The sequence below is a fragment of the Camelina sativa genome, chromosome 11, assembly GCF_030686135.1.
Source record: "Camelina sativa cultivar CO46 ecotype springtype chromosome 11, ASM3068613v1".
In the NCBI taxonomy this organism is placed as follows: Eukaryota; Viridiplantae; Streptophyta; class Magnoliopsida; order Brassicales; family Brassicaceae; genus Camelina; species Camelina sativa.
Genome location: NC_141890.1, coordinates 50,851,807 through 50,877,398, shown reverse-complemented (window position 1 = coordinate 50,877,398; position 25,592 = coordinate 50,851,807). Strand labels below are relative to the sequence as shown.

Genomic DNA, 25,592 nt, shown 5'->3' with positions numbered 1-25,592 from the left:
ATCGCCTGAGAAATTTTTTTAAAAATTGTAAGATACTTTTTTTAAAGAGTGTATATAGATTATAGTATAATTAAAAGGACGTAGCTACTTCATGAATTATGACAGTCTAAACGTGCACCCATTTTTCTTACACTTTTTAACGAATGACCACATTCACCTCAATTTGGTCTGAACTCTGAACTAGTTCCGAAGAATATGCTTTTTGTTATTCGGTGCAAATATTTACCGAAATCATCATATACCTTTTCTTTAATGATATTCTATTGATTCAGAGGAAAAATTTGCAAATTCTTAAGTACACGTCTTTTTTTTAAGTGCAATATCTCTGATAAATTATAACAAACCTGGTGTTGTAATTAACTTGTAACATACATATCTGGTGGTTACAGCTTTTTATGCTTGTTAAATGTTAATTAAGCCTTTTTCTATATCAATCAATACTTTTGGTCACTTCTCCAGTTATTCTACATATACAGTATAATTTTATTTTTGAAGTTACAGCTAAAAGGATGATTAATTTGTAATTTTTGTTGTTATTGGGTATATATGCATGTATATTTCATTCAGAGACTAATGTTCTATGGCAACGCCATTTCCTGTTCAATATTTTATGAACTCCATTCACGGAGTTTCCCCAGAAGCTTGGAACTTATATAACCAAACTCTAATTATTTTCCATGTGTATAAATATTAGATTATTTTGACCTTAAATATTAAAAATAAATAAGTTGTTGGCTTTGTTTGTTGGAGTTTCACATGCACCAGCTAGCTAGTCATTTTTCTTCTCCATAAATAGCCATCTAGAGTTGAAGTCATTGATACATATATACACTCTTATTCACATATTAATTTACTCTCCTAAGTTTTTTTTTTCTTTTATTAGTTTCGTTTACTCTTGAAAATTTAACACTCTCTCATCACTGCTATGGCTAAATACACATTGACTAGCTTGGTACTACTACTAACAGTAGTGCTGGTTTTCATTCAGGATTCTCACATCGTTGAAGGTCGACCTTTGAATTCATCGGGAATCTCTAAAAATATCTCGAAGAAACTTGGTGGCCGCCATGGCTCAAATCTGTCGAGCAAGTTAATGACAGAAGATCATTCCTTGGATGCGTTTCGGCCTACCAAACCCGGGAACAGTCCAGGAATTGGTCACTAGCAATATACATATATATGTTGTGACAAACTACGATGGCAGGGATATGTTCTTATATATAAGACATTTATTTATGACAAAGTAAGATGTTTTTTTTTGTTTGTGGTTACGTCGACGTGTATCAGCTAGGGTCTCTATGTATTCTTCACTGTGTGTTTTCTCGTAATTGTAATCAATAAGTCTTGAACTTCAATTGAATCGCGTTGTTTCTGGTAGTTTATCTAGGATTTAAGGGTTCATTTTTCTTTTCATTGCGAGAACAATAAGCAGTACGTAGTTCATTTTATTAGCATTGAATTCGTTATATAAGATTTCAAATAAAGTATACTATATTAATCTTGATCATATCAAATTCATCAAACCGACAATATATAATGCTAATTGATGAAAACCCATTGATTATATTAGCAATCGATTTTTTTTTTTTTTGTGGAATCACATTATGGTTCTACTATTCTGTAATTCTACGGGCAATAATATAAGACTTGTAATTGATAAAGTACACAAGGAACTTAACTATTTCATAACTGAAAATATAAGAAATTGATCACACACTCACAAATCCATCGACACATTCATAATCGTTTCACCAACCACGAACTTTTATTTGGTAAAAAAAAGGATTATAAATCAAACATGTATATCACGTTTGAAAAAAGTTGTCAAAGGAAAAGCTAAAACGGCGACTTTACATGGATGGATCCATTAGGGTTTATCTTTGTATAATTTCAACGTTAATATATCTAAAACAAGATCAAATTCTCTATTAACTTCATAACTTGCATCCCCTGCAGTGATGGTATTCTATATTTCTACTTGGTGCTAAGTCATCGATATAAGATGAAATTGGAGGATACGAAATATGAGAGAAAGTGGAAAATTATATTGAGCGGACGAATAAAATAACTACCTTTTTCATTAAATATAAAATAAAATAATGATTTTGTAGAATTTTATTAATTACTTAAGTTACTATGAAATATGAATAATGGAAAACATGGCCTTTTATATTTGCTAATTATTTATTTAACATGAAATGAACACCAGCTTTTTGTAAATAATTACAGCTCAGAAAATACTGTACCCACGACGTTAGAAACTCAATATATATGTATCTATCATTAACTTACATATGGACCTGGTCGTTTGTAACTATTGTAGCTTGTGTGTGTCATTTTTCGAATTATTAACAAATGTTATAAATAGCAAAATAATCTAGATTTAACAAAGACTGGGAATAATAATTAATTTGTCTAAACCATGGTGGTGGGTCTGACCAAAGATTTGTGCTGGTCTCTAGATCTTTAAATTGACGGCTGTGGCTGATTTGAAAGCTAAGAGCCAACTAACCTATTTTCCATATTTGGTTTAATCGTTAATTAATGATTAGTGGTCACAAGTATATTGGCCTTAGGGCATATGGAATAGTGGCAAGGGACACTCTGTTCGTGTGTTATTATAATGAAAGCTTTTCCATGGTACTACTACTAACCTACTAACTACTAGAGTACTAGTATTATAAAAGGTGCAGCTCTTGAGGAGTTTGAAGGGCGACTTGAAGTTCGAGTATTAATTTATATATTAAAACAATGTCAAAGTGATCTAATATAATAAGCACCCAATGGTCTTGGAGTACTTTAAAGCCTGCTCTCGCTGTCAATTAATACTTAGGTAGCCTTTTAACATATGTAGGTCTCATAGGTACGGTTCATTAAAACGTCAAGTGTGATTATATTAAAACCGTACGATTACGACATTATTTATTAATCTTCTTTTCCAAATCGTGTCATAGCTGGGGCATTACGTGAACGCGATTTACGCACCTACATTTATTCGATCGATTTCAACAAGCCTAAACGTATACATACTAGAACAATTGGTCATGTATTCTAGCTATGCCACAAATAAAGTATATGCGGCAGCAACACTTTTGAGCCATGTCGATCGAAACATTGCTCGCCTGAAACAAAGAGAATCCAAGCCATGCTCTCCATAGTAAGTCAATGATTCTTCCACGAGTATTCATACATATGAATATATGATCATATCCTATCGTATCAAAAATCATATATGGTAAACTACTCATAGTAAATTAATTGTACTTTTTCAAGGATATATATACTAATTTAGAGGTAAGGAAGCAAAAGGGGGAATATAAACAATTAGGCGCAAATGTGAAGTGGTGGCTGTGAACCTTTTAGCTCATCTGAGAAGTTGGGAGCTAGCTTCCTTCCCAATTCACAACAACCATTTATTATATAAAAAAACATTTATATTAGTTTTAATTGAACACTACACTTTAAGTGGTCTAAACTTTTCTGGAAGCGATATATATATTTTATAAATGTGTAAACCCCATAATTATATTCTAACTAGCTATGGTTCACAACTTCACATGTTACTTTGGGTGCCTATATATATAGACACCCTCAAACCGAAGATTCCTTAAACCCTTTAATTAAGATTCAAGACTCTTCATGTGACATCTCTTGACTACTATTTATAGATTCTTATAAAAGCTTGCATTTCTCCCTTAAACCCCAATAAACATAAAGAATCAGTGCGAGACTCTTCTCATTACTATTTTTACTTAATTCTTGACAATTTTTATCAACAAAAAAACTCGAATCATCATCAATGGCAAAAGCTGTGTTCTCGAATTTTGGCTTATCTCTTCTTTTTATTGCAATAATCGTGTGTCATATACCAACCGAGGCAAGACACTTGAAGACCCATAGAAATTCAATAAAAAACAGCACTCTCAGTGTATACGAAGGAGCCGGTGGCTTGATGAGAACAGGAAGAGGCTCGGTGAAGAGTGCCGCCAGCAAAGAAGAAAAATACGGCGTTGATGAGTTCCGGCCAACAACTCCGGGAAACAGCCCTGGCATTGGCCATTAATCCATTAAAGCTTAAATAATTAAAATATTTACACACATGCTCATAGAGTCCCAAGTTTAAATATATGTTTCTCTTTTCTTTTAAAATACTAAGCTTTAATTTTTGGTTAAAGTGTATTTTGTATCTTTTACATATATATATTCTTTTTTTTTTTTTTTTTGACAAACATATATATTCAAGTTATTATTCGTGCGTATGTAGCAACCTACGTTGATTGACAAAAAAAAAAAAAAACCAAAAAAAAAAAACAAAAAAAAAGCAACCCACGTTTGGATTTTGTGTTTTGAATTAGGTTAGTTAAAAAAAGAACGGATGAAATTACCTTTAACCTAAATGGTATACATATTTTATAAAGACTTGCCAATATAGTTCAAGTATTACATAAGTAACCAGTTTATAGTGTTCACTCTAATGTTTAGGAAATTATGGTTCGAAATCTTTTTACGACGCTTTCTTAATCATGGTCAAAGTTAAGGGAAGAAGAAGAAAAAGATATTTTACAGACAAAATATAACTAAGTAAAACTTGAACCAGAATTGATAGTAATTAGTAAATGTGTCGGTGTCGACGATCTCTTTATGTATATTATCATGACCCATGAGGTTGGTGAGCACTTTGGACTCTGAGTTTGAGTGAGTGATATCTGTACGACCCCACACGGTCGATCTTATTAAATAATATGCAACTTTTTTACGACAAAATATATGTTCGGAATCCCCTTTTTCTAATCTTCTAGCTTAATTAAATATGCAAAAGAAACTGCAAAGTTGAGAGCATGCGATTACTATTGTATATGCTTTCTCCATGGTTGATGCTTCTACGTTGATTCTCTCTCTCTTTCTCTCCTACAAAAAAAAAACTAGAATAATTATAGTAATTGTAATTCTTAATTTTGTTGCAAAATTGAAGTCGGTTCATGTTTCATTATAGAGGTCGGCGGTGAGAGTTATATATCAATTTGGCGGAAGTCCAAATTAATTTCCGAAACGTTTAGGAGATATAGATTAGGCGTCAAGCTCATGACGTAGACATTGTTGGAATTCGTAAATGAATTCAAACGATTTTTCGTTACCTTGGAAAAAGCAAAGCCCTTTTTCGGTGTGTCTAATTGGAGATTATGTAACAGAATTTCTAATTTTGTAATCCAGATTCCTTTAAATTCCTTAATTGCGGATTCTATTTCTAGCACAGCGGGTTTGCCAACCAAAACCGATTCTTTGACACAACCAAAAACTTTGTTTGGGCGGTGAAGGCCCGTTAATCTTTCATCAATCTAACATTTAGTTAGGCCCATTAAAGGTTTAATCGATTTTGGTGGGCATCCTACACTCTTTTTGATGTACAGTATACAGTATTTTCTAAACCTTTAATGTGCCAATCTAACATCCTACAATCTAACATCATCATTCAAGAGCTTCTTCACATACTATTCAGTTCAAATTCATAGCCCTTTACAACTCCACAGTTTTTTTTTTTTTTTTTGTTTGGTTTTGTTTTGGGTACGTAAAAACACAACTTCATAGTTTACTTTACTCTTTATTTATTCCCGTAACCTTAAATTCATATTACCAAAAAAAAGGTATCTTTGAAAAGATCAGAGGTTTCATAACTTCGTATGTGCTTTCATTCATTTTATCATTTTATTAACTCGTATACAAACAATAATTAGTATTATGAGCTATACACCTTAAATTAAAAAAACCTTTTAATATCTAATACTTACAAGAACAAAAATTGTAAATAAATAGTGGCTTGATTCTGAATGACGAGACCTGTATAAGTGTGGTGTGGGGTCTAGAATATTAGTCGCTGTCTAATACAATGGTTTAATGGTTCGGTTGGTGCATGTAAATTTAATTATGAGAATCTTTGCTTAATTAAAAAAAAACTAATACTGTATGTGATTAATACATCAATTATATACTATGTGTCTTGATCTAATGAAATTTTAAAAATGTAGTCATGGTCCACTTTAAGTATCAGCCGTCGGATCATCCAAGATTGTGACCTTTTCAAATGGGGTCCAGAGAAGAACCGTAGCAATGTGGGCAACACGTCGAGAGTGGAATCTCTTAAACGCCGTTTAGACGTCGAGATTCTCCGTTAGTTAGTGATTCAACCGTTCGCAACTGTACCGGACCGTACCGGTTTTGTCGTACGCACACAAAAGTCCAACCAACCAAACACACTCGTCTGCGACCCAAAACATGTTTAACTCCAGTTTTGCCCCCAAAAGTCGAATACGAATTTTTCATGCCCACGGTTCCAAACAAAAGTATTTTTTGGCTTCTTCTTTTCGTTTTAAAAAAATGACCACGGAATCTCTCTCTCGTATATTATTTATATTATAATAATTCGTTTATGTCGATATACATTACAACTTAAAAGTTAGTATCTTTACCTAAATTGTAAGCTTTTTAAATGTGGATATCTGATACATGTTTACTGTCGAACTAGATTGTAAGTTTTAGTTAATCCAGCTACAAGTTCGTTTACAGCTTTTACCACACGAAAATATAAATGGCAAATGTCTGTTTTTTTAATAAAAAAACAACTAATAAATCCTATTAATTTTTTTCTTACAAAAAAGATAGATAATACTCCAGTAAATGTTTTAAAAAGTAGGAAATACGACATCGCATATATGTCACACAAATGATTATAAAGTTGATGAGAATTTATTTTCTCTCTTTTTTTTTTTTTTTTTTTTTGTAAGAAAAGCTTTGAATTGTTTTACAATTAGGATAAACAACTAGAGGTTGTATTCAATCTAATATGCCAAGTGATTTGAGTTTTCATAAGATTTTAAATGATTTTGATGATTTTAGGAAAGTTGATATGATTTATTATAAAAAAAATAAAAAAAATCCCACTTAAAACTATAAGAATTTAGATTTTTGTATTTTTAACTAAAACAAATCCTCTCAAATATTATAGAATCTCTAAAAATCATTAAAATCCAAATTCACAAACTGTTTTGAGTAACAATGGATTTTAAAATCATCAATTCAATAACAGTGGATTTTAGTACATTTTTAAAAAAAAATTATGATTAAATAACATAAGATTTATAAAACACAAATCACTTAAAATGAATACAACCCCTAAATAAATTTGGGTAAAATATTATGTGCCATAGGCTGGACACGCTAAAAGAGCATTTAGCAGAAGAATACAATGTCTGAAAATGTTTATCTAAATAGAAAATATAGATATGTCGATTTCAAATGCTAAATAATTTGTATAGAAATACCACCAAATATGCATATTTAAGCCATATAGAGAGAGCTATTAAAAAAAAAAAAAAAAAAAGTAAAAAGAAGACAACTCAAATAATAATATTACGAAAAGACCCCAACCCTAGGGGAATAACAGTTAGGTCATCAGAGAGGGGTAAAGAAGTAATTTAGAAAGGATGAATATGTCATCTTGTTCCTCCTCCTCCTTTAATTTTTTTTTTTTGTCCAGTCTAATTGGTCCTCCTCCTTCCTCAGCCTCCCCTTTCTTCTTCAGGTGGCGTCTGGTCTCTCTCTCTCTCTCGTCCCCAAGAAAATCGCTTCTTTTTCTTTCCTTCTTCTTCTTCTTCTTTATTAAACCCAAAAAAAAAAAAAAAAAAAAAATCCTAACTTTGAGAAGAGAAGTGGTTCCAGATGATTCGATGTTCATTTCAGACATGGAGCGAAAAACCCTAGCGACTACGCCTCCTTCCTTCTTCTTCTTCCACCTTCGGTAAATTCCTTTTTTCTTCTTCTTTCTTCCTTACTTTATATCTTATCTTTTTTTTCTCTCGATGATGGGCGGTGGTACTTCGATTTTCACGCAAAGTTTTGATTTTTTTTTTTGTCTTTTTAACAAATATCAAGTTCGAATCTTTACTAATACTACTCTGCTTCTTCTTCTATCAGACTATCACTTACTGTTTGGTTCACTGGGTTTTTGTTCGTCACAGTTATATATATATAAAAAAATCAAGTCTCTGCTATTTCCGTCATTCGCTATCAATAGGAATTAGTTCAGTCCTCTTTGTCCTTTTTTCTGTTTATAGAACTATTTCTTTGCTTCTGATTTCTTCAAATGCCATTACTTTTTTGGGTACTATTCTCATTTTTTTGTTTTTTTTCTCTTTACAATTTTTTTTTAATTTCCTTAGAATGTTTATAACTTTTTTTCTTTTTCAAGTAGTTGGTTGAAGCCCCAAATTACTTACATATAAATCTCATTCTTTGTTGAACTTTTTTTTGTTTATGTGTGTTTTTAACAGAGGAGCAGCATTTGGTTCATCAAAGGCATCTCATTGTCTTCTCCTTCTCTCATGTCTATTGCTTTCCTCAGTCAATACTTTGCATAACTTAGCTGAGTATGACTCTTTTGGTTCCAATGGCTACTTCTACAACACTGAAACTCCTGCTACTAAGGGGTTTTATGGTCAAGATTCTCAGAGTGTAGCTATCCCCAAAACTGACCACAATGTTTGTCCCAGTTCTCAGTTGTTCTGTTTCCTTTCAGCTTTAAGATCACAGAATCAGTCTGATCCATTACCATTTGTACCCTTTTTTGGGTTGTCGTCCTATCCCAAGGAATCGTTGAGTAGCTCTGCTCTGAGCAGAAATAATCTATCTGGTGTTGTGTGGCTGTCTCTTAAGCCTGTCCACATCATAGAGTTTCAGCCTTTTACTGGATTCTTTCACATTGGAGACACCACTTGTTACAAGCCTTTGTCGAAAGAGCTCTATACTAAGAAGAACACAAGGGAGCTGAGTATTCCCACCAACACAAGGGAGTTGAGTGTTTTGGTTTCGAGAAAACAATGTGGAGGAAATGGTTTTGTGGTGAACCATCAGAGTGAAGGGTTTTCACTAGAGCCAGGGGAATCCATCAAGTATCTATTTTTCTACCAGACTGAACTCTCTTGGGCATCTGGAGTTGCTGTTTTTGCAGTACCTATGAAGGCGACAGCACCTGTTTTGATGCTTAATCTCTGCAAGAAACCGGTCTTTTGGGTGCGGACTAAGAAATTCTCAGTTGCGGTTCTTATTGCTGCTGCTTTACTCATTCTGATGTTTTGCTTCAATGATCACTTCATCGAGGAGAACAACAACAAGAGAAACCACATGGAGTTGAGAGAAGTTGAGAAACCATCCGCATTCACAATCTCCCCTGAAATGAATTCTCTGCTAAGATCCATAAGCAAAGAAAGCCTCCAAGGGTTGTTTAGTGAGGTTCCCAAGAACAGCAGCGTAAAGCCAGTTGCTTCTGTTTCTTCTGTTTCTTCTTCCCACGAAGAAGAAGCATCAGAAGCTGTGAACCTCACTGTAAAGACTGCAAAAGACAAGAAGAGGCGCCGAAACAAGAAGAAGAAGAAAGGAGGAATCAACGGATTAACATCTGAGCGCACAGATGTTTCAAGCAGTCACAGCGGAAACTCAACTCCCAACTCTCCAATGTCACCAGAACCACCAACTACTACTCGAGCCACAACAAAGCCCGTAAAGCCTCCTAAACCAGTCTTGTCACATTCAGCAACGTTTCCGGTTTCAGGAGTTAAGTCAATGATCATAGAACGTAGCTCTCTGGCTCCAAATGTGAGAGCTCCTGGAGCAAACTCAAGAACCGAAGTGAAAGAAGAGAAGGCGAAAGAGTATAAGTACGATATCTGGGGAGACCACTTGACAGGGCTTCATTTGATGGATAGGTTTAAGGAAGTAAGAGAAGGTAAAAGCTGCTCAGGTTTTGATGGAGATGAGTGTGAGAGTTTCTTTGTTAAGGGTCCTCAGAACTTGTTGTTAGCAAACTCTGATGCCAGGTTTGCAAGTTTTGGGAACCAATGGGGCTTATAAAGAAATAAATAATAATAAAAAACCAAAAGATTAAAATATATTATATAATAATGCGAAGCCCAGTGGGCTTTATGAGCAAACAAAATCAATATTAATGGCTAGGTGCGTGTGGGCTGAACAAGAAACTGAAAAGCGTAGAGGATGTAAATATGAAACAAAAGACGAAAGGCGAAATATGTTTTGATGACGTGCTCAGAGTTTCTTTTCTTTGTTTAGGGACCTCAAAACTTGTTTAGCCGACTCTCAGACGAGGTTTGTAAAAGTTTGATGTTTCACCTTCGCAACTGGAAAATTATAAAACTCGAAGAGTTGTAACCATTAACCGAGTTCATAATTTCGACATGACTAGACTTCATATAAATACAGTAAAAATTAGGACTTAGGAGTGAGTTATAAAATATAGTAGTAGGACATGTGGATTAAAACTACTTCCATGTAGGCATGGTCATGGACTCATGGTAACCATCAGTTAAGGTTAGAAATTGTGTTTAATTTTAGCTGTGATTATTTTAATAAATGGTTAAGGTTAAATACGGTTCTCATTAAAATCAGTTACATTTATATACAGTTATTCGATAATATGACACGATTATATTATTTGATAATATAATACAGTTGATATTATTTATTTATAATTTGTATGTTCTTTTAGTGTATTCATATTTCTATATATCATATGATTCATATTAAATAAATAATTATTAGTATATTATATTATGTTTTTAAAACAGTTACGATTAATAAATTATGGTTTAACTATGTAATTAATCAATGGTTTTGATACGATTATGGTTAATTAACAATTATGGTTAATATATTTTAACCACATATTTATGGTTTACGGTTATAGTGTTTTAACCGTTTTATACGATTACAGTTTGGTTACAGTCCAAATTACAGTTACAGTTTAATTTTGGTCATGCCTACTTGTATGTAGTCCACATAAAATTATACACAGATTTAATATGATAGTACATTAGCAATTGAAGTGTTTGTATTCTATTTCATTAACATAACATCCTCACAATTCATATAAATTTACTTTTCTTATCAGCGTTAAGACTCAATCCACCGGCAGAAGCAGAGTGTTCTGGGAATGTGAGCCAGACTGGGATAGCGGCAGAATGTCAAGACTCCAGTTTCTGTTGGTAGCAAAGATTTGGTTGTTGTTAGGAGCGTAAAAATCGAATTGAGAAAAGATGCGAATTATATTTAAATTAACGAAATCAGAAACGAATTACAACAGCATAATATAAAGCATAAAATAAATCACGGAGGCAAGATATGATATCTCTTTCCTTAATTCAATAAATCGGCCGTAAGTGCTTTCGGACAATCACGATTTATGAATCCCAGGATACAACCGATCATGAACTATTACAATAGCACACCCGTAATAGAACTCAAGCGAACAGATCTACGTTATACTCTCGAGATTACTAAACTAAAAACTTACTTGAACTAAGCAATGGAGAGGGAGAGAGATCTTCAGAGAAAGGAGTGCTTTGTGTTTTTGTGTGTGAAAAATAATTAGAGGTTGTGCCTCTATATATAGTGGAAAGAGGGAGATCTCAAGAAAATATTCAGTGAATATTCTCGGACTGCTGTCCAAGTTTCTTGGAGTTCACACCAAGTCTTTCCAAAAAATTAAATGTGTCTAAAGCTTTCCAAAATACTCAAAAGCCCACGGCCTACGGCCCGCGTCCACGCCCAGTCCGGCCCGCGTCCGTGCTCGGCCCGCCCCGCGTCCGTGCTTGCCCCAGCCCGGTTCGGTTCAGTTCGCGTGTGGGAATCTTCCCTCTTCCATCTACACACTTTTGAAACTAGAAGAGTGTGAAACTATATATATATGAGTGAAAATCAGTCATATTTCCGATGTGGGATATTTCCCAAACCATCCCAAGTAGCTTACTTCACACTCTTATTTCTCATTCAAATCAACTCCGTTTTGGACGTATGAGTATACCATCTTGTAGTACTCGTTACCAGCTTTCCTTTGCACTATCAAACCGACAATTCCGATCCGCCATTTGGCCGGAATTTGGCCGGAAAGTCGACGGAAAGTCACTGTCCCAAAACCTGCAATTTTCTGAAACTTCTTTCTGAAAATTCAGTTCCAACAATCTCCCACATGAATAGAAATAAGTCTAAACATATGACGACATAACTAACTCTATAGACTGACATTACTAGCTAGACTAGATAGACCTTCGAGAGTATATGCGAAAACTAATTGTATCAGAGTTGGTGGTGTTTTTCAACCTTGAACCGACTCATTGTTATACCTGTCAAGTTAACTCGGCCAGATGGTGAACATGATGTCTTGAACCATCTGGATTTGTATGTACACTTAGACAGCAGGCATAACACAGCTTCGTTTTCTCGTAGAACGAGGTTCTCTATTGTGTTCATTGTGGCCTTGAACATGCCTGGTTAATCATAAGTGAACTTGGAGAGTATAGCTTCATATATTCTCCTAGAAACGGCCCCATTTCAGACTCACAAGGTGATTTTAATAGCTGCTTGTATTTAAAGAAATATCCTGTAATTATTTCAAATATTTTACAAAGCTAGATTTCAAATCATTAAAAGCATATGCTTAACCTCTAACATACAGGAAGCACTTTACATCATTTTAGGAACTGGGAAAAGACAAAAGTTTCTTAGTGCTTGTAGCAGATTCAGCTTGATTTAGTTGTCCCTTTGAACCTAGGTCATGGGGTCTCCAATCTGAGTAGGTGGGGTTACCATCAAACCTCCTCTTAAGTCGTAGGCTTTAAACCCATTCCTATTGATGATTTTATAACTTGATCTCTCGCTAAACCTTTTGTAAATGGATCCGCTAGGTTTTCTTTCGTATGGATATAATCAATCGTAACTACACCAGTTGAGATAAGTTGTCTAACAGTTTTATGTCTCCGTCTGATGTGACGAGATTTGTCATTGTAATGGGTATTCCTTGCCCTGCCCAAAGCCGATTGGCTATCACAGTGTATACATATTGCAGGCAAAGGATTCCCCCACATTGGGATGTCTTCCAAGAAATTACGAAGTGATTCAGCTTCTGACATAGCTATCTCCAAAGCTATGAATTCAGATTCCATAGTTGATTTAGCTGTCAGAGTTTGTTTGGAAGATTTCCAGGACACTGTTGCACCTCCAAGTGTAAAAACGTATCCACTCGTGGATTTGGAGTTTCTTGAGTCTGCGATCCAGTTGGCATCAGTGTAACCTTCCAAAACTCTGGGTTCTCTACCATAGTGCAAGCCGTGATCTTTGGTATAACGTAGATAGTCCAAAACTCTAGTTATAACCATCCAATGCTTATGTCCTGGATTACTTATGTAGCGACTAAGTACATATACAGAGTGCGCTAAATCCGGTCTTGTACAGTTTGTCAAGTACATTAGACTGCCAATTACCCTTGCATACTCAACCTGTTGCACAGGTTCACCAGAATTTTTGGTCAAGTGAATTTGAGGATCCTCTGGAGTTTTTGCAGTCCCATTTGAGTAGTGCTTGAATCGATCAAGCAATTTTTCAGCATAGTGGGTTTGAGACAAGATAAGGCCCTCATCAGTTCTTATGATTTTTATCCCCAAAATTACATCTGCTAAACCCAAGTCCTTCATGTCAAAATTTCTTTTGAGCATGTTTTTCGTTTGAGTTATGATGTCTTTGTTGCTTCCAATGATGAGCATATCATCTACATATAAGCATAACAAAATGTACCCTGATGAGTAGTTTTGTAGTATATGCATTTGTCACATTCATTAATGCGAAAACTATTAGACATCATCATACTGTCAAACTTCTCGTGCCACTGCTTAGGAGCCTGTTTGAGTCCATATAATGACTTCACAAATTTACACACTTTGTGTTCTTGTCCTGGAATAACAAATCCCTCAGGTTGTTTCATGTAGATTTCCTCCTCTAAATCTCCATGGAGAAAAGCAGTTTTTACATCCATTTGATGGATTTCAAGATTTCTCAAGGCTGCAATACTTATGAGCATCCTGATCGAAGATAGTCTATTTACCGGTGAATAGGTATCAAAGAAATCTAAGCCTTCTTTTTGCCGAAATCCTTAGACTACAAGCCTAGCCTTGTACCGTTCAATATCGCCATTGAGTTTTCGTTTTATCGTAAAAATCCATTTACACCCCAGGCTTAAATCCTTGTGGTAGATCTGCCATCTCATAAGTATGATGTTGCATGATAGAGTCTATTTCAGTTTTGACTGCTTCCTTCCAATAAGGTGCATCAGGTGTAGACATAGCTTCTACGTATGTTCTTGGTAGATTTTCAACTAGAAATGTCATCATCAGAAAATCATCACCAAACGATTTACTTTTGCAAGCTCGTTTGCTCCTTCTAGGTTCCAGTTCTGTTTCTACAAAAGTAGTACTCAAAGTATTGCCAGCTTCCAAAGTCGCTGCATCTCGTTGTTCACGAGTCCGTTTTTGAGTTTTCTTACAGGGAAAAATATTTTCAAAAAATGAAGCATTTTTTGACTCCATAACTGTATTCACGTGGATATCTGGAATATTTAATTTATGAACCAAAAATCGATATGCACTATACTGGTATGTGTATATTCGATGAAGATACGGTCTACGGTCTTAGGCCCAATTGTGACCTTTTTAGGAGGTGATACAAACTCACATCGGTTGGACGTGTACCGCAACGATTTCGGTTGGGGCAAACCGATAGCTGCAAGAGCTGGACCACCATACCTCAATGTTTAGGCTCCCACAAAATTTTCTATTATGTAAAACAGACTCTCACTAAGAATTCACGCTAATATGACATCAAACACCAATATTGGTAGAAAATAACTTCAGTATATGAAGTGCGAGACTTGATTAGTACAATTTTTAAATGATTTCAGATTCTAAGGTATAAGCGTTAAATGAAGTTCCAATAACTTATTACAAATTCTCTGTCGAGAAGAACTATCTCATCGACGACTTCAACGCTAGCAAATCGCCGACGTTGAGATTCCCGGATGATCGTCGGATTGTTCCCTCGTTTTTTTTCGGAACCGGGTAATTATAAAACTCGAAGAGTTGTAATCAGAGACTTCAGAGTGACAGATGAAAGGTTGGTACGAACCCAAATTCATAATTTCGACAATGACTAACTTCACAGGTAAGTCATGAAACTGCTGGAAATTGTTCACTTCTTTTTATATAGGATTAAAACTAGTTCTATATATGTAATGAAGTCCACACAAAAAAAAAGAAAAAAAAAAATACAATGATCTGAATTTCATAGTACGTTAGAACCCGAACTGGTTGTGTTTTCATTAACATATTATGTTTGTTCTATTTTTCTTATTAGCGTCAATATATATCATAAGACTATAAGAGAAACATCTTCTTTATGCAGTTATGCTACTGCTGCAGTTGCAAATCCTATCCGAGGTCTTCATGTCTTCAAAATCGAACACAGTGTGATACCTCCTCATAAATGCTATACCTAGGAACCTACATGCCAATCCATTTTAGAGACTTGCGCAAATACAAAAAAAATTAACGTAAAATAATAAAGAACTTACCAGCGGCTACCACTATCCGGCACAAATCTCGTGAAACATATGCTGTTGTCTTCAGCTATGTACTAAATGGAAAAGAGCAAATAAACTACATCATGATTAAATGAACCAATTAAAAAAGGATTATTGATTTTTTCTTTCTTATCATACCTCACGTGGGCCGAGTGGGAAAGCCTTTTTCCCAATTGTAAATGTTATTATGGGCAATTTATCGACCGTGGAGCAAGGAACTACGCCACCATTACCGAATGCTCCAACTGCTAAATTTATATCCTTTATAGCCGCCTAAATATTATAAACACAGAGAAACATAGTTTATTAATGAAAAAAACTGATGATACAAGTAGTAGACTACGTATATTCACTAAAATTTAGCTCTCTTACTTGGGGACCTATAATATCCGTCGTCCCCGAGTCAATAATTGCTGTGCAGTGTGGAACACAGTGTTCGGTTGGTTCTTGACCAATGAGAATTGTACTCATTCGGATCTTCCAGAAATCTTTGTTCGGCCTTGTTATCACAGGGACATACGTATGGTCTTCTTGGATATGCTCCTGGTTGTATCCACCGAACATGAGTACCCCACCATTTGATGTCAGCCAAAAAGAGAAGATCTTTCTTTTTATCGGCTTTTGTCTATCGATGTTCTCTAAAACAGTAACAGTATCTTTCACTGCCCATTTAGGGAACCCGAGGCCCAAAATCCCATCGTAGGCTACGTTTGCGAAGACATCATTTGGCGTCATTGCCTCTACAAAATCTTGTCCCTCGAGTAGAAAACCACCAAACTCAACATTATCTCGGGCTAACCCCCCCCCCCCCCCCCCCCATTTTACCCTTATTGTATTCCAATGCCACAACTTTTCCTGAGGCGTCATATTTTGGGTGTCCTTCATAAGGCCACGACGCGGCAGGTACCCAGAAGTCACTACTGCCAGTATCATGTCAACAACTGCCTACCAGTTATCGTGCCCACGGTAAACGCAGTTAGCCAACTGCTGAAAGCATCTAACTAGTAAGCCCTTTCCCCTTTTTTTTTATATATTTTATTTTTCTAAATCCCCGCTTAACTTCCTCATCAATGGAACAACAATAATTTTTGCGCAAGCAATCTGTAAGCAAATTGATCTTTAAATATCTGTCTTCTTTGCCTACTTTCCTTCCTTTTACTCATCTTCCATAACCAAGTCACTAATAGTTTCATTTTAACCAAGCGAGTTCTAAGAAGGGCGTCAACACAACTATGGTTCATCTTTAATGGAACATGCAGCATCTTAAAAGCTGGTATGAATATCATTATTATATCTCTTTTCCTGTTTTCCAAATTTGTTGTATAATAAAAGTATAAAACTAAAATAGATTTTTCACATTAGTCATTATATAAACGTGTTTTAATCTCTTTCTCTAACTTTTATTATTATTATTATTATTTGTTTTTACTAATGTTAAGATATACTCTTAGAAACTGCCTGCCGCCTATGGAGCTTCCAGTATTGTCAAATACCTTCATGAGACTTCCTGTACCCCATGAATCTGGTCCACTCACGGATGACGGTCTTCTTCTGCCGTTGGCCAAGAAAAGAAATCCCCATCCTCAATGCTATTGCTGGTCGCAGCTTCCTTCAGATCTCCTACAATTGGTTTTTGACCGCCTTGGTTTTGCCGATTTCCAACGAGCAAAATCAGTATGTTCCTCTTGGCAATCAGTTTCAAGAAACTCTCAGCCAAATAACCAAATCCCTTGGATGATTCGATTTCCCAAGGGCAACGATCCCGACCACAATTACTGTCTCTTGTTCAACCCTGAAGAAAAATACAACATGTACAAAACTCCAAAACTCGGCAACGATTTCTCAAAGAGCTTTTGTGTGGCTACTTATAGAAGCTGGCTTCTGATGCAACCTCAGTATGAATACATGCACGACCATCAGTTTAATCTTTATATCCTGCATCTCTTAACCGGCGAGAGAATCAACCTACCGGCTTTTAAAACATATTATGGACTCACCTGTCCCATACTATGGATCGATGAGAAAACCGAAGACCACCTAGTCATTGGAATGGCTGGTGAAGACTATGCCGTTTCTTTCAAGAAAGGAGACAAGTCGTGGAGACAAATCCCAACCTTGTCAGGTATCGAAGAGTGTTTTAGCATGGTTTTCAAGGATCACAAGCTCTACTGTCTCAACTATGCCAAACTCAAAATCTTCGATTTTTCTGGAGATACTCCGCTCAGAGTTTTCAAAACTAGCGTAAGTGGCTGCTTACACCAACCAAGTATTGGCGTTGTCATGAGACTTCCTGGAGAGATCCCAGGGAAGGACCGGCGGGTGGCTCACTTTAAGAACAATGTGGTTGTCAATCTAGCCGGAGATGTCTTGATCGCTGAGTGCCATCGTCCGTGTTTTTCTAACATATGGGAATTTAAAATCCACAAGATGTTAGGGAACAACGAGTGGGAGAGAGTTGTTTCTTTGGGAGACGAGGCCATTCTTTTGGATTTGGGTATCACTGTGCTCGCCAAGGACTTGCTAGGAATCAAGAGCAACTCCATCTACTTCTCCACTGCTTATTCCTTTTTCGAAGATCAATATGACAAAAACGAAATCTTCATATTCAACCTCGATTCAAACAAAGTTGAGCTACCGCACCGATTTGTTTCCTCCTCCTATCCCCGCTCCAGATCCCGATGGTTCTTGCCAAGTTTCAAACGAGAATGATTCTTCTTCAGTCCTTTGTTTTTTTATACATCTTCTACGTACGTTGTCTTAATATTAATTGTTACAACAGTTGGTAGTATATTTCGTTTCTCTTCTTGTGCGGGTTTGGAGTAATAAAGAAATAAAGAATATCCAACAAAACCATCCTTGACATATAGAGTAATAATTTTTGAGGACGGACTTGGACCCTCAAGATGATTGAAGGCAAGAATCAAACTCACGGTTACAAAAGAGAAACGGATGATCAAGAGAATCATGAGCCAAGAAAACTTTCTTACTACGTATCACAGAGAAGGATTGAGAACCCATGATCAGGACGCTTTTCAATGGCCTGAGAAGAAGAAAAATGTGTAAAAGTAAGTTTACTTGCAAAACAGACCAGTACCTAGTTCGTATGATGATGAAAGATATTACTCACAAGTTACGGTGTGTTATCGATAATTTGGTCTGTGATTGTCTCCTTCTCCTCTGTAGCTTACCACGTACAAGTCCCTACCCCCATGGTTGTAGCCACTATTGGAGTTGGAACGGTAGGTATGATGGTTCTTGTATGGTCCGCGAGTTACCTCACTCTGCCTGTGTGTGTCTCCTTCTGTTCTCTGGCTTATCATCATATTCGAGAAGTGATTCAAGTCCCCCACGCCGAGGTTGTAACCACTGTTCAAGCTGCCATGGTTGGTATGATGGTTCTGGTATGGCCTCTGATGTGTAACCGGCATAGCATGTGGGTTGAATGATGCTTGTCCCTGCAAGACATTAGAGGCAGGTCTTCTGTTGTAGAAAGCTGGTGGTGGTCTTTGGTTTGTTTGGTTTTGTTGTGTTGAATGAGTATAGGAGTGGTAAGGAGGAATGTTTGGACGAGGAAGATGTGAATGGGGCACATTGATAGGAGTGAATGAACGAGGAGCATATGTAAGAGACGGTCGGGGTCGAGGAGCATATGTAAGAGGCGGAATTGGTCGAGGAGCATATGAATGGGAAGTGTAGGAATTAGGGGGGTTCATATTTCTCAACTGTGCTGGATTCTTATGTCCCTGTGAAGGATTTTGGTTTGGAAAAGCAACAAGTGAATGATTAGCCGGAACGTCTGGTCCAAACCTCTGGGTTAGATTCTCATCTTTCTCGTTTTTTCTTGTGTTCACTTGACAAGGCTTCTTCAAATGACCAGGCTTTTGAAGTCTTCCATCTGGTTACAAAACACCGAAAGATCACTAAAAGATATCTCTCATATATATAAACATACCTATATAACAAAGAAGACTATAGCATCTCACCTTTTAGTACATAGCCTGACTTTATTTTCCTTTCTCTCATAATCTTTCTTGCTGCGGCACCGCGGCTATGCTTTTCTGAAAGAACTTTGGCTCTGTCTGCTTCATTAGCCCATCGCTGGAAAAAGAAATGGAGCAACCAACTCATAAGCGCAAGACTCGTGACTGAGTATGAAAAGTAAAAAATACAACATAATGAAGACAACTCACCTGCCTCAAGGTCATTAACCTATAAAGATTTCGTCCTTTCACTAGTAACGGATACAGAGGAGGCAATTTCTGTGTTCCCTCGCACCAAAGCACTTCAATCTTTGGTAAAGACACAAACCATAGAGTTTAGTTTATGAGACTGGAAGTCAGAATTAACCAGTCAACAAATATAGAATGGATCAAAAGCAAATCACAGAATGAAGATGAGCATTTGAGGTCGGTCATACTTACAGTGAAAGTGTGTTGCTGTTTAGCAGTACCATAGCTTTCTTTAACAACCTGGCCAGCGACAGTTCTTCTCCCCATAATCTTTCCACTCCTTTTCATCTTTTCATACCTACTCAAACCCAAGATCATTGATTTACATATCAATACGAGGCAATCAAATCAAATGTGATAACAAGTAAAAAACATAAGTTAAAGAAGGTAATTACTTCTGATGAACCTTCTGTGTAAACAAAACAGTATCTCCTTTGCAGACATCACCTGCACCAATTTATACGACTGTCAAACTCTGCTGAAATCTGTAACAAACACACACAATGACACAAAAGAAAAGCATATCCAAAAGAGTATTACCTTTACAGTTGATAGCAAAAGATGATCTTGGATACACAGCTTCCCCACTTCCATCTTTTATCCTGAAAAAAGGAAAATAGGATCATGAGCATATAAAGAAGTATACTCTTGAATTCCCACAAGACACAGAGAGATTATAGGCGGCAATACCTCCAATGCTCAACAATTCTGTCAATACAAACAGGTTTGGTGCCAGACAACCTTAGACCATGCTTTCTCAGATATGCTTTGCACTCTTTCAAATTTAAGGATTTCAAATCGCTTCCGGCTACAAAATCAACAAAACGAGTGTTCAAATCAAAGATGCAAAAAAAAAAAAAAACTCACAGACACGATTTTGATGAATCAATCAATCCGTTTTGCAATTAACAATGTTAGGTCAAATACGAAATTGATTTTTGACAAAAAGATTTATAAACCCTAAAGGAGATAAACCTGTGAGGAGGCGAGTGACTTTGTCATCATCATCGTCATCATCATCATCGCCGCGTTTGTCCCCAACAGTCTCGTCAGCTTCATCGTAGTCAACATCTGAGTCCATAGCATCATCGTGGCTCCAATCGCTATCATCTTCATCTCCACTGATTCAGATTAAAATTGCAGAATCGATTAAATAACCCCTCAAGATTAAGATTTAACAAATATATAAGCAAAGGAAGGAAGCGTTAGAGAAATACCTAGAATTCGTATCTTCGTCTTCTTCATCCGATTCGTCAGCGTGCTCGTTGTTATTCTCATCAACGAAACCATCGTCTTCCTCCTCCTCCGAGCTACAGAGATCAATGATTACCCTCTTCTCTTCCGACATCAGAGAGAGCGATCTGTTGAGACGAATCGACGAGAATTCAAAAAATTATATTAAAAAAAAAAAAAAAAAAAACCAAACGGCTCTGTGAATATTTTCGGAATTTGGAAATTTTCCTTTTTTTTCAAAATCCTGTATTATTGATAGTGGGTGGGCGTCTGGGGGTGTTAATGTTATAGACTTTTTTCGGAACAAGGAAAGGTTAGATATTTACACAAATCACTTTATATTTTTAAGTATTTACAACATCTAACCAGTTCTTGTTTTTTTTAATCTATTCACCACCAATCACGTCTTTTTGTTTGCTTTTTTGATTATATTCTTGATTTGTAAATAGAGTAATTTCTACAAATCAAGAGAACATGAGTGAAACATTAATCGGAGATGAAGATTTTTTTTTTTTAAATTGGATCTAAATCTAAAAGCGCTACAGACCCGAAACCAAAATGTACACAAGAGACGAGACGTCGTTTAACAAATTATATTAAACACAACTCTCTTGAGCCAAAAAAGAAAGAAGCTTCTTCTATCGATTCAACAATTATAATTTTACAGACAAGACATATTTCTTCTACCCACATCATTTTCATTCATACAAGTTGTATTCTCTCCCCCCCCCCCCCCCCCCCCCCCCCCCCCCCCCAACACGAGCCACGATACCCATACTCTAAATACGTACATTGACATACACATACATGTACAAAAATACGTATAGAAGTAGCTTCTATTGTTAACCTCTGAAGCTTGCACAAATCAAAGGTGATCTGAAGTCACGCAGGTTCTTCTCCGGTCACTGCTCGGCTTAGCTCTCTGGGAAAGAGACGGGCTTGGAATTGCCTCCAGGGTTGAACGAGGAGACAGACGGGACACCGTTCCTGTTAGATCGGGAGACCGGTACTGTTGTTGCTGCTGCTGCTGCCCACTTTCACTGGAGGAGAAATAGAAGTACGTGTGAAGAAGCTGTTGTGGAGAAAGCCAAGCCATTCACACAAAAAAAAAAAAAAAAAAAACAACACATACATAAACAAAAACAAGACCACAGGTTTCACAAACATGCTTCAAAAACAAAACTTAATGCGAGTAAAAATTGTGATTGATGGATGATGATCGATTACCTCTCTGCGGATGTCATGTTTCTAGCTCGCGGAACCTGATCTAGTTTGAAATTTGGTTTCTCCCTTCTACTGCTTGGTTCCTGTAAGGGAGAGATTGTTTAATTTTAATGACATAGGCCGGTACATGAGAGAATAATATGCAAAGCTTGTATCGAGGTTTTGCTTACCGTTATGTTCATCCCATTGAATGACTGAGAGCAATTCGAGACGTCGTTGTTGTTTGGTGAGGTTGGTTGCAGAGAGTTCTTTAAGAACCGGTGTTCTAGCAACATCGATGCGGTTGGTCGCTCAGCTGGGTTCCTTTGGAAGCATAATCTCAGAAATTCTTTACCCTCAGGTGACATTGATTCAGGTATCGGTGGGCTATCTCTCATGACCTTGAACATAGCTGCAGCCTATGATTAAGGTAAAGTTGATACAAAGAGCTTTAGATATCAGGAGAAGAAAAAAAACTCAATATTAGACATACAGTATGTGTATGCTTACCCCTTCAAACTCACTCCAAGGAGGCTTCCCGGTAAACATCTCAATGATTGTACATCCTAAACTCCATATATCAACAGCAAAAGCGAGATCTGGGTTGCTATCTTTTTGCATCACAGCTTGCATGAGCTGTGTGAGTAAACAAATATATTAGTATACATATATAGAGAGAGTTTGTAGAGTCTAGTGCATTCTAAAGATCATAGAACAATGACCACCTCTGGTGCCATCCAGTACGGGCTTCCTTTTAACGAGAGATCAGCTCTTTGCCCGGTAAGCTGAATAAGATAAATAACAACTTTATTATTATCAAACTGAAACAAAGCAAAGACCAAGAATCCATGATATTCGCAGTCTGACTGATCACTGAAGAAGACAATTAGCAACAGTAATACTAGACAGAATATAGAACTCACGTGTTTAGCCATGCCAAAGTCAGCAAGCTTAACAACCCCAGAAGCATCAACCAGGAGATTAGCACCTTTGATATCCCTGATGACAATAACAAAAATAGGGAAACCAATAGGATTAAAGCTTCAACATCTGGAAAAATATACACCAAAAACTGATTACAGTAATATTGTGACTTTATATTACCTATGGACTGTCTTTTTATTGTGCAAATAAGCCAGGCCAGACAAAATGTGACGAGTAAAATTGCGAACAACAGATTCTGTCATGGTACCACCGCAATGATCACGGATAAATTTGTTTATTGAACCCGGGTGAACATATTCCAGGTATATAAAGAAACGATCTTCTACCTGTACATGCAAAATCAAAGAATTAGTCAATGGACCTTCAGCCACGCTGCATTGGGTTGGTAACTCTATACATGTAAACAGAGGATACTTACTGTCTCACTACCAAAATACTGCACAATGTTTGGATGTTGAAGGTTACTTAGAAGTTTGATCTCCTGAGACAAAAGAAAAAAAACGTTATGACATAGAACAAACGAACCTATAGGCTCACGGAGATCAAAGTCTCTCCTGGATCTTACCTGCTCTAATTGCTTTATACACTCTGCGGATTTTGGGTCATCAGGAAATAACTCAACTTCCTTCATCGCACACAATGCTCCATTTTCGCTGCAAATGAAAAATCAACTCAGAAGGCACTAATAAAGAATAGATACAATGAGTCAGAATTACTACCTGTTGCTTGCAACGTAAACGCTACCAAATGTAGGAAAGATACAATGAGTCAGAATTACAATGAGTCAGAATTACTACCTGTTGCTTGCAACGTAAACGCTACCAAATGTACCACGACCTATTAGCTTCCCTTTCTTCCACTGGGAATTCATGGGGAACGAATCCTGTTTGAGAGGAGCCTGAGGGCATGGAACAGAAGCAGCTGATGAAGAGGGACAAGCAGCTCCGGGAGGGAGAGGCAAAGGATGAACATTACAGCTATCGCGGCGTCCATTAGTAACATCAACAGACATCCTCGGATGCAATGGTGAGGAAACACTATCCCGTGGTGGGGCAGAGTGATCAGGGGATACCATGGAATGTAACGGTGAAGATGGCCTGCTAGGCTGTGGGCTTCTGTTGATCTGCCTACGTGGACTTCGAGGTTGTGGGCTATGGATCGGAGAGTTGTCAGTACTAAAGGCAGTGAAGTCGTAAAAAGCAGGAGGAGGAAGTCCAGAGGTATCAAGTGGCATATCTGGAGCAGACCAAGCTTGATTGCTTTTAGGAGGCAAATAAAAAAAAGGCAAATCGTGACCAGTACTCTTCCTTTGAGGACTAGGCACAGGACTCATGTACGGACTCGTCGGAGCACTCATGGTTGGAATGTTCACCCAATAACCATTTCTGTTTCTCGGACTCGTTTCTTGATTTGACGAATTCTCCGTAGCTCTCCTCGTGTCACGTGCAAATCCATTGACGCTGATTTTTAAACACAATTTCAAAACATATAAATTAGGATTAGGATAAAAAAAATCTCCAAACCCTAAATTGAAGAAATTGGCTACCTGGTGAGAGGAGGACCAGAAGAGGTGCGGTCAGCAACAAATCTCTCGGGATCTCGATCTCTCTCATCCAATCCTCCTCCTCCTCTAGCGTTTCCGGCACTCCGATTCCTCGAATCACCGGCGACGACCTCAGGTAACGGGAGAGGCAACGGCAACGGGACGGCAGAGGGAGAGCGAGGAACGGCGGTGAAAGCGCTGGGGGAGCGGGTTAAACCGGAATCGAAGGTGGAAGAAGAGGTAGAAGCACGACGCTCGCCCAACAAAACATCGTCATCCGTCAAGTGACGAAGCTTCCTCTGACGGGTGAGCCTGCCGCGGTTGAAACGAAACAAGCGGCGGTGAAGTCGATCCCGATCCTGATGATGATGACGATCTGGATCCGGGGATTCGGAGTAAGAAGCCACGGGTTTTAAAGAAGAAGACGGGGATGAGGAAGGAGACGAGAACGAGATTTGCGGAAGCCAACGCATAGCGTGAGAATCATGGTATGCTCATACAAAATCTGCTGCTGCTGCTGCACATGAATCCTTTTTTTTGTGATTTTCTTTCTCTTACGATTATTAGAATCGAGCAGAAGAAGAAGAAGAAGAAAGAAGGAGATGAAAGCGATGACGATGAGGAGGATCCATGGAAGAACCCAACGGATTTAACAGAAAAAAAAACAAAAACCAGAACGCACAAAAAGAAAAAAAAAAAAAAAAAAAAAATATTATGATTTCTCTAACCAAAAGAGATGAAGAAAGATTGATTATTTTTACGTATTTAGGACCAAATTATTTTTGGGGAATTTATCTTTCTCTGTTTTAAATAAATAAAAAAAGAAGATGAAAGAAACTTGAGAGGCGGTTCGGTCTGTGTTTATGTGAGAGATACGGTTTACAACGGCTTTTTCTGGTCTTTTTATGGTATGAAATCTCGTTTTTTTTAAAAAAAAATATCAACTTTTTAGATATGTTGCCATATATGG

The 25,592-nt window shown here is 37.0% G+C and overlaps 4 protein-coding genes and 1 pseudogene across 9 annotated transcripts; 2 read left to right on the top strand and 3 right to left on the bottom strand.

Moving 5' to 3' along the window:
• The first annotated feature begins 7,338 nt into the window (after positions 1-7,338).
• Positions 7,339-9,938, top strand: LOC104727347 (uncharacterized). The gene is made up of 2 exons (XM_010446423.3): positions 7,339-7,792; positions 8,325-9,938. The coding sequence occupies exons 1-2, from the start codon at positions 7,479-7,481 to the stop codon at positions 9,898-9,900; spliced, it is 1,890 nt and encodes a 629-aa protein (XP_010444725.2). The 5' UTR covers positions 7,339-7,478; the 3' UTR covers positions 9,901-9,938.
• A 5,345-nt stretch (positions 9,939-15,283) lies between these two features.
• Positions 15,284-16,204, bottom strand: LOC104729100 (uncharacterized). Its single transcript, XM_010447992.1, has 4 exons — positions 15,842-16,204; positions 15,608-15,742; positions 15,461-15,522; positions 15,284-15,389 (listed from the first exon to the last, which is right to left on the bottom strand). The coding sequence occupies exons 1-4, from the start codon at positions 16,202-16,204 to the stop codon at positions 15,284-15,286; spliced, it is 666 nt and encodes a 221-aa protein (XP_010446294.1).
• A 197-nt stretch (positions 16,205-16,401) lies between these two features.
• On the top strand, positions 16,402-18,331 carry LOC104729099 (putative F-box protein At5g66830 pseudogene; annotated as a pseudogene). 2 transcript variants are annotated; one of them, XR_015570595.1, is made up of 3 exons: positions 16,402-16,473; positions 16,677-16,742; positions 16,921-18,331. The product of XR_015570595.1 is annotated as a putative F-box protein At5g66830 pseudogene, transcript variant X2 (transcript). The 2 variants fall into 2 exon arrangements; XR_015570594.1 differs by having other exon boundaries at positions 16,673-16,742.
• On the bottom strand, positions 18,308-21,191 carry LOC104727346 (uncharacterized). Of its 2 annotated transcripts, none has more exons than XR_015570593.1 (10): positions 20,916-21,188; positions 20,674-20,819; positions 20,389-20,506; positions 20,239-20,300; positions 20,094-20,145; positions 19,891-19,996; positions 19,660-19,798; positions 19,453-19,567; positions 18,597-19,364; positions 18,308-18,509 (listed from the first exon to the last, which is right to left on the bottom strand). XR_015570593.1 is itself a non-coding variant. In XM_010446422.2 (10 exons), the coding sequence occupies exons 1-9, from the start codon at positions 21,044-21,046 to the stop codon at positions 18,610-18,612; spliced, it is 1,584 nt and encodes a 527-aa protein (XP_010444724.1). In that variant the 5' UTR covers positions 21,047-21,191; the 3' UTR covers positions 18,308-18,509; positions 18,597-18,609. The 2 variants fall into 2 exon arrangements, 1 of the variants encoding a protein (XP_010444724.1); XM_010446422.2 differs by having other exon boundaries at positions 19,660-19,758; positions 20,916-21,191.
• A 319-nt stretch (positions 21,192-21,510) lies between these two features.
• LOC104727345 (mitogen-activated protein kinase kinase kinase 5) lies at positions 21,511-25,590 on the bottom strand. 3 transcript variants are annotated; one of them, XM_087471166.1, is made up of 11 exons: positions 24,626-25,590; positions 23,877-24,539; positions 23,645-23,732; positions 23,498-23,560; positions 23,239-23,405; positions 23,058-23,133; positions 22,860-22,919; positions 22,645-22,770; positions 22,326-22,553; positions 22,159-22,238; positions 21,511-21,971 (listed from the first exon to the last, which is right to left on the bottom strand). In XM_087471166.1, the coding sequence occupies exons 1-11, from the start codon at positions 25,093-25,095 to the stop codon at positions 21,797-21,799; spliced, it is 2,196 nt and encodes a 731-aa protein (XP_087327292.1). In that variant the 5' UTR covers positions 25,096-25,590; the 3' UTR covers positions 21,511-21,796. The 3 variants fall into 3 exon arrangements, 2 of the variants coding, with proteins under 2 accessions (XP_087327292.1, XP_087327293.1); XM_087471167.1 differs by having other exon boundaries at positions 21,511-22,003; positions 24,626-25,551; XR_015570592.1 differs by lacking the exons at positions 21,511-21,971; positions 22,159-22,238; positions 22,326-22,553; ... (3 more) ...; positions 23,239-23,405; positions 23,498-23,560 and having other exon boundaries at positions 23,799-24,539; positions 24,626-25,439.
• Positions 25,591-25,592: the final 2 nt, after the last annotated feature.